This window comes from Neoarius graeffei, chromosome 9 (genome assembly GCF_027579695.1).
Source record: "Neoarius graeffei isolate fNeoGra1 chromosome 9, fNeoGra1.pri, whole genome shotgun sequence".
NCBI classification, from domain to species: domain Eukaryota; kingdom Metazoa; phylum Chordata; class Actinopteri; order Siluriformes; family Ariidae; genus Neoarius; species Neoarius graeffei.
Window position 1 is genome coordinate 88294675 of NC_083577.1, and position 14025 is coordinate 88308699.

General features: G+C 49.9%; 1 protein-coding gene across 1 annotated transcript in view; it reads left to right on the forward strand.

The window, feature by feature from the left end:
* Positions 1-14025, forward strand: part of dars1 (aspartyl-tRNA synthetase 1) — a 75799-nt gene that overhangs the window by 47817 nt on the left and 13957 nt on the right. The window contains exons 8-11 of the mRNA XM_060930433.1: positions 2265-2345; positions 2508-2567; positions 7016-7127; positions 8963-9097. Coding sequence (XP_060786416.1) covers positions 2265-2345; positions 2508-2567; positions 7016-7127; positions 8963-9097 — 388 coding nt within the window. The remainder of the gene's footprint in view (positions 1-2264; positions 2346-2507; positions 2568-7015; positions 7128-8962; positions 9098-14025) is intronic.

Sequence of the window (14025 nt, forward strand, 5' to 3'; positions counted from 1 at the left end):
TCTCTCTGACTCTCTCTGACCCCCCTGACCCCCTCTGACCCCCTCTCTCTGACCCCCCGACCCTCTCTCTCTGACCGTCTCTGACCCCCTCTCTCTGACTCTCTCTCTGACCCCCCGACCCACCTCTCTGACTCCCTCTGACCCCCCCGACCCACCTCTGACTCCCTCTGACCCCCTCTCTCTGACCCCCCGACCCTCTCTCTCTGACCGTCTCTGACCCTCTCTCTCTGACTCTCTCTCTGACCCACCTCTCTGACTCCCCCCGACCCACCTCTCTGACTCCCCCCGACCCACCTCTCTGACTCCCTCTGACCCCCCCGACCCACCTCTGACTCCCTCTGACCCCCTCTCTCTGACCCCCCGACCCTCTCTCTCTGACCGTCTCTGACCCCCTCTCTCTGACTCTCTCTCTGACCCCCCGACCCACCTCTCTGACTCCCTCTGACCCCCCCGACCCACCTCTGACTCCCTCTGACCCCCTCTCTCTGACCCCCCGACCCTCTCTCTCTGACCGTCTCTGACCCTCTCTCTCTGACCCCCCCGACCCACCTCTCTGACTCCCTCTGACCCCCTCTCTCTGACCCTCTCTTTCTCTCTCCGACCCTCTCTCTCTCTCTGTGTTGACTGCACGTTTCAGAGTGGAGTTCAGTTTGTCCAGCTGAGGTCTGCGCTTTGCAGTTAGCACTGGAATATTTCAACACCAAACAGAACCCTTTACTGGTTACAGACTGGATCTCATCCCTCCAGACACTCGTGTTTTTAAAGACTGATCGTCCTGTTATTGTCAGTATTTTAGATAAACTTGAACTCCTTGCGGTTAAGGAGCAGTGGGCGGGGTTAAGGAGCAGTGGGCGGGTAAGGAGTAGTGGGCGGGTACTGTGACTGAAAGCTCCGTCACTGAAGGTCCGTGAGTGTAAAAGCCTCAGACCTGCGCTGGCATCCTGTACTACAGGAATCAGAATCACTTTTATTGCCCGGTATGTGGACGCACATGAGGAATTTGACTCCGGTTTCACTTAGCTCTCTTAGTACAAACAGATAAAAAGCGTATACACAAAACAAAAAAACCATGGTGCAATAGGTGCATTGTGCAAAGTAAGTCAAGCATGAAATAGATAAATAAATATGAAGTATCCAGTGTGCACAGAATGACGGTATGAGTGAGCAGATATTTTACAAGTGATATTGCTGATATATGAATCTGGATTGTAGCTGTTCATCACAGAAAGGATTTCCCTTTTGGTGCAGTATGGTGCATAGTGCAAAGATGACATAGTAAATATAAATAAATATAAGTAACAGTGAGCACAGAAGTGGGACTGAGTGGGATGAACGTCCTGAAAACAAAGGGTACGAAATCAACCCTGCCATCAGTAAAGACTCTTTCATCGTCCTTTCACACCGGACATGATCGCACGGTGTGTCCCAGGGCGGGATTGGCCACTCCCCACTCTCCCATGGGTTTATTAAAGGTTGAGATCCACCATCGTGCCGTTTCTGTCGGATCTCTGACAGTCCTGCGTATTTTCCTCTGCTGTCGCGGTCCGAACACCGCACGGGGACGGTTTTATTCTCAGAGTACTTCGGATTGTTTTTAACAAGGTGCTGCTAAAATCCGTTTTAGAATTTTAATCACATGTGGATCTGAAGCAGCTCATTCAGTTATTGGTTTATTTATGGAATTTGTTTTAATTATTTGTGAAGTAATTATTTTACCTGTTAGAAATGTTCGTGGCGGCACGGTGGTGTAGTGGTTAGCGCTGTCGCCTCACAGCAAGAAGGTCCGGGTTCGAGCCCCGTGGCCGGCGAGGGCCTTTCTGTGTGGAGTTTGCATGTTCTCCCCGTGTCCGCGTGGGTTTCCTCCGGGTGCTCCGGTTTCCCCCACAGTCCAAAGACATGCAGGTTAGGTTAACTGGTGACTCTAAATTGAGCGTAGGTGTGAATGTGAGTGTGAATGGTTGTCTGTGTCTATGTGTCAGCCCTGTGATGACCTGGCGACTTGTCCAGGGTGTACCCCGCCTTTCGCCCGTAGTCAGCTGGGATAGGCTCCAGCTCGCCTGCGACCCTGTAGAACAGGATAAAGCGGCTACAGATAATGAGATGAGAAATGTTCTTGCCAGGAAATGGCCCAAGATGCTGACATGGCTCACTCTGTCTGTCTCTCTGATACACACACTGTCTCTGTCTGACTCTTTCTGTCTGACTCTCTGACACACTGTCTGTCTGCCTCTTCTTTTGTCTGACTCTGTGGATTTGTCTCCCAGCTGTTTGTGGTGAGTCAGGCTGAGCCTCGGTTGCCTCTGCAGTTGGAGGACGCTGTGAGGCCTGAAGTTGAAGGCGAGGAGGTACGAACCCTCACACACACCACAAATTAATTCCACTGTTTGTTTTGTTTTATTGTGATGATTACATTCCTTTATTTTAGAACCGTAAAAGGTCGAGTTTAAGTTTTGCGCTGTAAGGGGTGTTGGGTTGAGGATTTTCTCTCTGTGGGGGTTTTCATGCAGGAAGGCAGAGCCACAGTGAACCAGGACACCAGGCTGGATAATCGTGTTATCGACCTGAGGGTGAGTCCGGGGCTTTTCCTCCCTCTGCTACTCTCAGTTTGGGCTTTTTCTCTCTTAACCACACGCCAGTGTCATCTGCTTCTTGATGCGGTGAACTCTAGTGATGGGTCACATTGAGTCATAAAGAAAACCACTTTCGGGTTGTGCATACACACAATCTCACACACACACACACACACACACACACACACACCCCATCACCCATCTACACGCCCACACTCTCTCTCTCTCTCACACACACACACACACACACACACACACACACACACACACACACACACACACCACCCCCCCATCTACACACCCACACTCTCACTCTCACACACACACACACACACACACACACACACACACACACACACACACGTGCCCCATGGTGTCACTTTGTTCCCTCTGGTTGATAAACAAGTAGAAATACCAGACGCTGTTGTACAGAACGTTCAGTACTATGTCTTGACACGCAGCAGATAAGACGCAACGTGGAGGCAAAGGACCGTAACCATGGTGACGCACATGTTCATGGTGCAACTATGCTTTTGTCAGATCAGTCATCAGAGCGTGTAAACAAGAAAATACCACTGAAATTGCCACGGTGTTAGCATCGCAAGATCATCCTGGGTGATGTGAGATTACGGTCCTGGATAACTGTTAACAGAACATCACTATCCTGGATGATGTCACATTAATCTCCTGGATAATATTAATCCTGCATGATGGAACACATCAAAACTTATCCTGGATAAACTCAGTTTAATCCTGAATAATATCCCACTTTTCTTCTTGATAGCATGTCTTTAATCCTGGATGAAGTCACTTTACTCTCCTGGATAACCCCGCTTTAACCCTGGCTGAGATTAGATTAGTAACTCTGATGTCACATTACTATCCTGGGTAACGTCATTTTAATCCTGGATCACATCCTGTTATTATCCTGGATGATGTCGCACTCGTATCCTGTCGAATGTCCCCTGAATGGAGGATGTGGATTCACATTTGCCTTGAGTAAGGTCATGTGACTGTCCTGAATAGCAGGAGTATTTATGCAGGATGACCTTATATTTATCCAGGATAACTTTTATTCCAGGAGCTCGGACCTGTGAAGCGTGGTGCTTTAGACTTCTCTTCAACATGAGTGTGGCTTTAGTTTATTTTCACAACACCTGAAGGTTTACTGGACAAACTGTACCTTACCAACACACGCTGATTAAAGACGCGGTGTTGAGCTGAATGTGGTTTGGTTTGACTCTGCGCTGTTTCCGATGGACATGCACGGTGCGTGTGAAAGAGAGAGAGCACTTGCGTGCCACGAGCAGAGCGTCGGCTGGCGAAGGGGGAAGTTCAGTCTGCACTCGAGCATGGTGTGTTTTTCACACTCCGTCTCCTGTTGACGTAAGCTGTGGGACGTGTGAACACCGCACCTGTGCTGAGAGTTCGCACATTTTAATCCAGCGCAGAATACTGTCTCATAAAAGCATGGAAGACTTGAGAAAAGTCAACTGGGTGAGAAACGTGTGCAAGGCAGACAGGAAGAACTGCACTGGCCTGCTCGTGTGCCTGCTGATTTTTATCTTTTGAACTTTTTGTCTTCCTGTAAAAGAAAAAAAACAACTGCCAGAAAACACAACAGAATTAACAAGAGAAAAAAAGAACAAGGACAGGAGCAACACTTTTTTTTTTTTGGTGACATAATGTCTAGACACTGACCTGTTTCCTGTTTGTACTGCACACCTCAGTTACACTCCGACACCGAACGATAATAAAAGAGGTTATTCAAGTTTTGTTAGCGTTTCTGTTTTCTCTCAACACGATGGGTTTTAATCTAAAAGCACAGAGAGCCAGTGCTACAGCTTGGGTCGACATCACCACGGCAACCAGTCGGAGCACAGTTTCTTTCCCGCGGCGTCGCTGTAAGCGGTCGGAGTGCGGTCTCTTTCCCGCGGCGTCGCTGTAAGCGGTCGGAGCGCGGTTTCTTTCCCGCGGCGTCGCTGTAAGCGGTCGGAGCGCGGTTTCTTTCCCGCGGCGTCGCTGTAAGCGGTCGGAGCGCGGTTTCTTTCCCGCGGCGTCGCTGTAAGCGGTCGGAGTGCGGTCTCTTTCCCACGGCGTCGCTGTAAGCGGTCGGAGCGCGGTTTCTTAACCGTGGCGTCGCTGTAAGCGGTCGGAGCGCGGTTTCGTTCCCGCGGCGTCGCTGTAAGCGGTCGGAGCGCGGTTTCGTTCCCGCGGCGTCGCTGTAAGCGGTCGGAGCGCGGTTTCGTTCCTGCGGCGTCGCTGTAAGCGGTCGGAGCGCGGTTTCGTTCCCGCGGCGTCGCTGTAAGCGGTCGGAGCGCGGTTTCGTTCCCGCGGCGTCGCTGTAAGCGGTCGGAGCGCGGTTTCTTTCCTGCGGCGTCGCTGTAAGCGGTCGGAGCGCGGTTTCTTTCCCGCGGCGTCGCTGTAAGCGGTCGGAGCGCGGTTTCTTTCCCGCGGCGTCGCTGTAAGCGGTCGGAGCGCGGTTTCGTTCCCGCGGCGTCGCTGTAAGCGGTCGGAGCGCGGTTTCGTTCCCGCGGCGTCGCTGTAAGCGGTCGGAGCGCGGTTTCGTTCCCGCGGTGTCACTGTAGGCGGTCGGAGCGCGGTTTCCTTCCCGCGGCGTCGCTGTAGGTGGTCGGAGCGCGGTTTCCTTCCCGCGGCGTCGCTGTAGGCGGTCGGAGCGTGGTTTCCTTCCCGCGACGTCGCTGTAGGAGGTCTGAGCGTGGTTTCGTTCCCGCGGCGTCGCCGTAGGAGGTCTGAGCGTGGTTTCGTTCCCGCGGCGTCGCCGTAGGCGGTCGGAGCGCGGTTTCGTTCCCGCGGCGTCGCCGTAAGCGGTCGGAGCGCGGTTTCGTTCCCGCGGCGCCGCCGTAAGCGGTCGGGGCGCGGCGTCCGTTCCCGCGGCGCCGCCGTAAGCGGTCGGGGCGCGGCGTCCGTTCCCGCGGCACCGCCGTAAGCGGTCGGGGCGCGGCGTCCGTTCCCGCGGCGTCGCCGTAAGCGGTCGGAGCGCGGTTTCGTTCCCGCGGCGTCGCTGTAAGCGGTCGGAGCGCGGTTTCGTTCCCGCGGTGTCACTGTAGGCGGTCGGAGCGCGGTTTCCTTCCCGCGGCGTCGCTGTAGGTGGTCGGAGCGCGGTTTCCTTCCCGCGGCGTCGCTGTAGGCGGTCGGAGCGTGGTTTCCTTCCCGCGACGTCGCTGTAGGAGGTCTGAGCGTGGTTTCGTTCCCGCGGCGTCGCCGTAAGCGGTCGGAGCGCGGTTTCGTTCCCGCGGCGCCGCCGTAAGCGGTCGGGGCGCGGTTTCGTTCCCGCGGCGCCGCCGTAAGCGGTCGGGGCGCGGTTTCGTTCCCGCGGCGCCGCCGTAAGCGGTCGGGGCGCGGCGTCCGTTCCCGCGGCGCCGCCGTAAGCGGTCGGGGCGCGGCGTCCGTTCCCGCGGCGCCGCCGTAAGCGGTCGGGGCGCGGCGTCCGTTCCCGCGGCGTCGCTGTAAGCGGTCGGAGCGCGGTTTCGTTCCCGCGGCGTCGCTGTAAGCGGTCGGAGCGCGGTTTCGTTCCCGCGGTGTCGCTGTAGGCGGTCGGAGCGCGGTTTCCTTCCCTCGGCGTCGCTGTAGGCGGTCGGAGCGCGGTTTCCTTCCCGCGGCGTCGCTGTAGGCGGTCGGAGCGTGGTTTCCTTCCCGCGACGTCGCCGTAGGAGGTCTGAGCGCGGTTTCGTTCCCGCGGCGTCGCCGTAAGCGGTCGGAGCGCGGTTTCGTTCCCGCGGCGCCGCCGTAAGCGGTCGGGGCGCGGCGTCCGTTCCCGCGGCGCCGCCGTAAGCGGTCGGGGCGCGGCGTCCGTTCCCGCGGCGCCGCCGTAAGCGGTCGGGGCGCGGCGTCCGTTCCCGCGGCGCCGTCGTAAGCGGTCGGGGCGCGGCGTCCGTTCCCGCGGCGCCGTCGTAAGCGGTCGGGGCGCGGCGTCCGTTCCCGCGGCGCCGCCGTAAGCGGTCACATGAAGATGTTTTGGAAGGATTTACTTTTTGTTCTTTAGATTAAAAATAACAAATTAAATAAATTTGAGTGATTTCAGAAGTTTAAGAATTTTTTTCTGAGAGAACTGAGTGTCGTCAGGCTCAAGGAGGAACCCGAACATCAAGGAGGAGAGCAGAGCGCTGATGGGGAAATGCAGCCTGTTACAGTGGAACCATGAGGAGTTTTCTGATGTTGGAGATTCGAATGTGGAGGAAGCAGTTTGGGAACAAATGAGATGTTCAGTGATTCATATCACCGAGTGTCCCATCCACATCGCGTCTAACTGATTCTGTCTGTTGTCATGGTTACGCTAATAACATTAATTTAACAACATAACTAACATGCTGGATGATGAGCCAGTCTATCAGTACTGTGTGTGTGTGTGTGTGTGTGTGTGTGTGAATTATTTCCAGTTATTTATGGCTACTTTTTTTTTCTTTTCCTCTCTCTCCTCACAGACAACGACGAGTCAGGCAATTTTCCGTCTGCAGTCAGGAGTGTGCCAGCTTTTCAGGGACACACTCATCAACAAGGGCTTCGTCGAGATCCAGACACCTAAAATCATCTCTGGTACACACACACACACACACACACACACAGGATCGCCCTCCATTAAGAGAGTGAAGTTCAGCATGTTTCTGTGGGTTGTGGGTACAGAAAGGGACTGTGTGTGTGTGTGTGTGTGTGTGTGTGTGTGTGGTCAGTCTTTCATGGCACACTGTGTCTCTCTCACATGCACATTATCTTTATATAGTCCCCTTTTTTAGTTCCACCAATCAGGTTGTGAGATCTAGACTCCTCTAACTTGTGACACTTGCGTAGTTTTGTGGTTTTTGTTACGCCCCATTAAGGGAACAAGAGAAAAAAATTATAACGGTCGTTTTCGATTCCTCATTTTTGCCGCCGGCCAATCGGAGCACAGTGTTCAGATTCAAACTTGGCGCTCTTCTTGGGTGTGCCACCTGTGGTTGGAAAAACACATTGTTCTGATGAAAAACCACATCCGGTGTGACACACACACACACACACACACACACACACACACACACCCCCGAGTAAAACACTCAGTCCTTTTCGACCACATTTGTACAAAACGTACTTTCCATCTTTATCAAAAACATCAGTGGGTCTTGTTGCTATGGTGACACAGGGCTATATTTACATTCTGAAGCCTGTTTTCAGTGTAATGTTTTGGCACCCCCTACCTCCCAGTTTCCCTCCCCCCGGTACGGTATATCTGTAGAGGGCCACAATAACCCTCTATATTCACACTCGCCTGTGTCACTTGTGGGCGTGGCCTATCCTCCCCCCCCCCCCCCCCCCGTTCCCATGAGAAACTGTAGTAGCTGTATGTAGCTTCTAAAACTGACTCATTAAGCAGAAATTAAACCCTGTAGTAATGAGTTGCAAACAATCTCTGCTTCTTCCTTACAAACTTATCGATGAAACCTGTGCTTTTCCTCCAGCAGTACACACCCCCACACACGTGCACTAAAATCCGAAACTGAAAACGAGCACTGACATAAACAAGTAGTGAGAAGCGGGTCACATCCTGACACGCAGGTGAAGCAGCTTCCTGTTTTGACTGTTCACTAGTGCTAATTGCTCGAGTTCGTGCTCCAGTGCGTCGGCGTGTTTAACCAGCAGGAGCAGCAGCGCCCTGGAACAGAGAAACTCGGATTCACACGCACGTCAACAGCAGTTCTCACAACATCTCCCATGGTTTTCGCTCCATTATGTACACTACCGTTCAAAAGTTTGGGGTCACCCAGACAATTTTGTGTTTTCCATGAAAAGTCACACTTTTATTTCCCACCATAAGTTGTAAAATGAATAGAAAATATAGTCAAGACATTTTTCTGGCCATTTTGAGCATTTAATCGACCCCACAAATGTGATGCTCCAGAAACTCAATCTGCTCAAAGGAAGGTCAGTTTTATAGCTTCTCTAAAGAGCTCAACTGTTTTCAGCTGTGCTAACATGATTGTACAAGGGTTTTCTAATCATCCATTAGCCTTCTGAGGCAATGAGCAAACACATTGTACCATTAGAACACTGGAGTGAGAGTTGCTGGAAATGGGCCTCTATACACCTATGGAGATATTGCACCAAAAACCAGACATTTGCAGCTAGAATAGTCATTTAGCACATTAGCAATGTATAGAGTGGATTTCTGATTAGTTTAAAGTGATCTGCATTGAAAAGAACAGTGCTTTTCTTTCAAAAATAAGGACATTTCAAAGTGATCCCAAACTTTTGAATGGTAGTGTATGACATCACTTCCTGTATGGAGTGAAGCGTTACAGCTCCAGTCACTTCTGTTTATATTTATATCATGATCATAGACATGTAAGAGTGGTAACTGTGGTGTGTGTGTGTGTGTGTGTGTGTGTGTGTGTGTGTAGCTGCGAGTGAAGGAGGTGCGAACGTCTTCACCGTGTCTTACTTTAAGACGAGTGCGTACCTGGCTCAGTCTCCTCAGCTCTACAAGCAGATGTGTATCTGTGCCGACTTCAACAAGGTCTTCTGTGTCGGACCAGGTAGAGTGCGCGCGCGCACACACACACACACACACACACACACACACACACACACACACACACACACACACACACACACACACACCTCTATCCTCTCTGCTTGTTTATCCATCTATCTGTCTGGCCATCAGTTTGCCTGTCTGTCTGTCTGGTTTGTCTCACTATGTGCCTGTTTGTCTCTCTGTCTGTCTGGTCTGTCTGTCTGGTTTGTCTGTCTGTCTGTTTTTTCTCACTGTGTGCTTGTCTGTCTGTCTGGTTTGTCTCTATGTCTGTCTGGTCTGTCTGACTGGTTTCTCTCACTATGTGCCTGCTTGTCTGTCTGTGTCTGGTCTGTCTGTCTGGTTTGTCTGTCTGTCTGTTTTTTCTCACTGTGTGCTTGTCTGTCTGTCTGGTTTGTCTCTATGTCTGTCTGGTCTGTCTGTCTGGTTTGTCTCACTGTCTGTCTGTCTGGTTTGTCTCACTATGTGCCTGCTTGTCTGTCTGTGTCTGGTCTGTCTGGTTTGTCTGTCTGTCTGGTTTTTCTCACTGTGTGCTTGTCTGTCTGTCTGTCTGGTCTGTCTGTCTGGTTTGTCTCTCTGTCTGTCTGGTCTGTCTGTCTGTGTCTGGTCTGTCTGTCTGGTCTGTCTGTCTGTCTGGTTTGTCTCTCTGTCTGTCTGTCTGGTTTTTCTCACTGTGTGCTTGTCTGTCTGTCTGTCTGTCTGTCTGTCTGGTTTGTCTCACTGTGTGCTAATCTTTTTCAAGCAATCTGTCCGTCTGCTTATGAGTCTCAACTGTACGTCTGTCAGAGTATCTGTCTATCTGTTTCTCTCTTGTCTGTCTGTCTGTCTCCTCATCTTTTTCAGGCTGTCTGTCTAACAGGCTGTCTTCATCTGTCTGTCTCTGCATGCCCGTGTCTGTCTGTCTCGCTACCTTTCTATGCGTCTGTCTGTCTGCCTTTCATTATATCTGTCTATCTGCCCAGCTGTCTGTCTCTCTGCAATGAGTGTTGTGATGAATTCAGGAAGCTCAGGTTCCTAATGGAGATTAAATGGTGATTAATTGTGCTGCACTGAAACACAGTAATGAATAACAGGAAGGAGGTGAATGTGGGAATAACAGCTGGATGAAGTGGAGTAAGATGGAATAAGCGATAAAAGTAAAAATGGCGGCGTGTGAGGAGGACGTGAAGGTCAGCCTGGAGTCACGGCCTGGATCAGGAGAGCTCGGTCCTCTTCTGTTCCTCCGGTGGAGAGAGCGCTCAGATCTCATCACCAGCTCTCTGATCACGTTACGGTTTACACCCCCCGAGACGTGCTCAGGGTCGGGCTCCGCGTGGAGCCGTTTAACAGCGGTGCTGACTGGTGCTTATTATGTTTGGAAAATCGTACACGAGTTCAGGGAGAAGAAACGCACAAAAATAAATTTCAGCAATAAGTAGAACGATGTTTTTGTCAGCTGCGTGTGCTGGTTTGGGACCGACCGGTTTCTGAGTGAACTGTGAAGGGATGTTGGTGTGAATGGTTGGAAACGGAGAAGCAGACCGGCGCTCTGGTGTCCTCTGGTGGTCACATGACTGTACAGGAGAAACTGAAGTGTCCCAAGAGTGGAAAAATAAAAATTAGGAGTGCACTACCATTCAAAAGTTTGGGGTCACCCAGACAATTTTGTGTTTTCCATGAAAAGTCACACTTTTATTTCCCACCATAAGTTGTAAAATGAATAGAAAATATAGTCGAGACATTTCTCTGGCCATTTTGAGCATTTAATCGACCCCACAAATGTGATGCTCCAGAAACTCAATCTGCTCAAAGGAAGGTCAGTTTTATAGCTTCTCTAAAGAGCTCAACTGTTTTCAGCTGTGCTAACATGATTGTACAAGGGTTTTCTAATCCTCCATTAGCCTTCTGAGGCAATGAGCAAACACATTGTACCATTAGAACACTGGAGTGAGAGTTGCTGGAAATGGGCCTCTATACACCTATGGAGATATTGCACCAAAAACCAGACATTTGCAGCTAGAATAGTCATTTACCACATTAGCAATGTATAGAGTGGATTTCTGATTAGTTTAAAGTGATCTTCATTGAAAAGAACAGTGCTTTTCTTTCAAAAATAAGGACATTTCAAAGTGACCCCAAACTTTTGAACGGTAGTGTAGTAGTAGTAAATAATAATACAAACTTGCTGTGTGTCTGCACCGTCATGTATATGGTTCACTTTTCCCCAGAACTTGATATGCCGTTTAAAGGGATTATTTAGACGTCAGAGAGAATGCTGTTGGTGACAGAAATGAGACGTTCCTGTTTTACGGAGCTCTTCCTGACGTGTGTTTTGTAGGTCAGTGACTCGCCCAGTCACGCAGATCAGTGGGTTTGGGGTTCCCCGGGTTCTCAAACTCAGGGGATCTCCCCCACAGAAAACACCCAACCACAGAGCTGTTCACTCCATCACACACTTACTCATCCATCCGATAGAATGAATACACACTTTATACAGGTTTCTGTCACAAACAAACACCAAGGTCTCACTCTTGTTCTCGCTCTTTTTCCCGCTCTCTCTCTGTCTTTCCCACATGCGCGCTCTCTCTCTCTCTCTCTCATATATATTTACTCAGTTCAGTATTGTGGTGTTGCTGTGGTTTTTCAGTATCCTCTGAGGGGGTCCAGCAAACCCACAGGGATCTGTGAGTCATAGCCAGATTTAAATATCTTATCGGCAGGGGCATGTGTGCGTGTAAATATCTCTTTTTCGTTCTCTCTCACTCTCTTGCTCTCTCACACACACAGGAGCAGCCAGGACGACATGTATAATCTATAAGCTGTTCCTGTTAGGGGTCGCCACAGCAGATTGTCATGATGCACATATTTGATTTAGCATCGGTTTTACACCAGATGCCTTTCCTGATGCAACCCTCCCAATTAAGTATGCACTGGCTTATGTGTATTTTATCTAACCTGCATGTCTTTGGACTGTGGGGGAAACCGGAGCACCCGGAGAAAACCCACACGGACACGGGGAGAACATGCAAACTCCACACAGAAAGGCCCTCGCCGGCCATGAGGTTCAAACCCAGAACCTTCTTGCTGTGAGGCGACAGTGCCATGCTTACAAAGAGCATCACCCAGAGGTAACGTGTATAAAGAAAAAGCAGTGGGCCGAAGACAGAACCTTGTGGAACATTAAAGGAACAGTCCACCGTACTTCCATAATGAAATATGCTCTTATCTGAATTGAGACGAGCTGCTTCGTACCTCTCCGAGCTTTGCACGACCTCCCAGTCAGTCAGACGCAGTCAGACGCGCTGTCACTCCTGTTAGCAATGTAGCTAGGCTCAGCATGGCCAATGGTATTTTTTGGGGCTGTAGTTAGATGTGACCAAACTCTTCCGCGTTTTTCCTGTTTACATAGGTTTATATGACCAGTGACATGAAACAAGTTCAGTTACACAAATTGAAACGTGGCGATTTTCTATGCTATGGAAAGTCCGCACTATAATGACAGGTGTACTAACACCTTCTGCGATATCTGAGCTCCATATCAATGCACTGTCGAAGCACGCAGAAGGTGTTAGTACGCCTGTCATTATAGTGCGCACTTTCCATAGCATAGAAAATCGCTACGTTTCAATTTGTGTAACTGAACTTGTTTCATATCACTGCTCATATAAACCTAAAATATCATCAGCTTTTCACACAAGCACTAAAAGTAGATAAAGAGAACCCAGTTAAACAAATGAGATGAAAATATTATACTTGGTCATTTATTTATTGAGGAAAATGATCCAATATTACATATCTGTGAGTGGCAAAAGTATGTGAACCTTTGCTGTCAGTATCTGGTGTGACCCCCTTGTGCAGCAATAACTGCAACTAAACGTTTGCGGTAACTGTTGATCAGTCCTGCACACCGGCTTGGAGGAATTTTATCCCGTTCCTCCGTACAGAACAGCTTCAACTCTGGGATGTTGGTGGGTTTCCTCACATGAACTGCTCGCTTCAGGTCCTTCCACAACATTTCCATTGGGTTAAGGTCAGGACTTTGACTTGGCCATTCCAAAACATTACCTTTATTCTTCTTTAACCATTCTTTGGTAGAATGACTTGTGTGCTTAGGGTCGTTGTCTTGCTGCATGACCCACCTTCTCTTGAGATTCAGTTCATGGACAGATGTCTTGACATTTTCCTTTAGAATTCGCTGGTATAATTCAGAATTCATTGTTCCATCAAGCCGTCCTGGCCCAGATGCAGCAAAACAGGCCCAAACCATGATACTACCACCACCATGTTTCACAGATGGGATAAGGTTCTTATGCTGGAATGCAGTGTTTTCCTTTCTGCAAACATAACGCTTCTCATTTAAACCAAAAAGTTCTATTTTGGTCTCATCTGTTCACAAAACATTTTTCCAATAGCCTTCTGGCTTGTCCACGTGATCTTTAGCAAACTGCAGATGAGCAGCAATGTTCTTTTTGGAGAGCAGTGGCTTTCTCCTTGCAACCCTGCCATGCACACCATTGTTGTTCAGTGTTCTCCTGATGGTGGACTCATGAACATTAACATTAGCCAATGTGAGAGAGGCCTTCAGTTGCTTAGAAGTTACCCTGGGGTCCTTTGTGATCTCGCTGACTATTACACGCCTTGCTCTTGGAGTGATCTTTGTTGGTCGACCACTCCTAGGGAGGGTAACAATGGTCTTGAATTTCCTCCATTTGTACACAATCTGTCTGACTGTGGATTGGTGGAGTCCAAACTCTTTAGAGATGGTTTTGTAACCTTTTCCAGCCTGATGAGCATCAACAACGCTTTTTCTGAGGTCCTCAGAAATCTCCTTTGTTCGTGCCATGATACACTTCCACAAACATGTGTTGTGAAGATCAGACTTTGATAGATCCCTGTTCTTTAAATAAAACAGGGTGCCCACTCACACCTGATTGTCATCCCATTGATTGA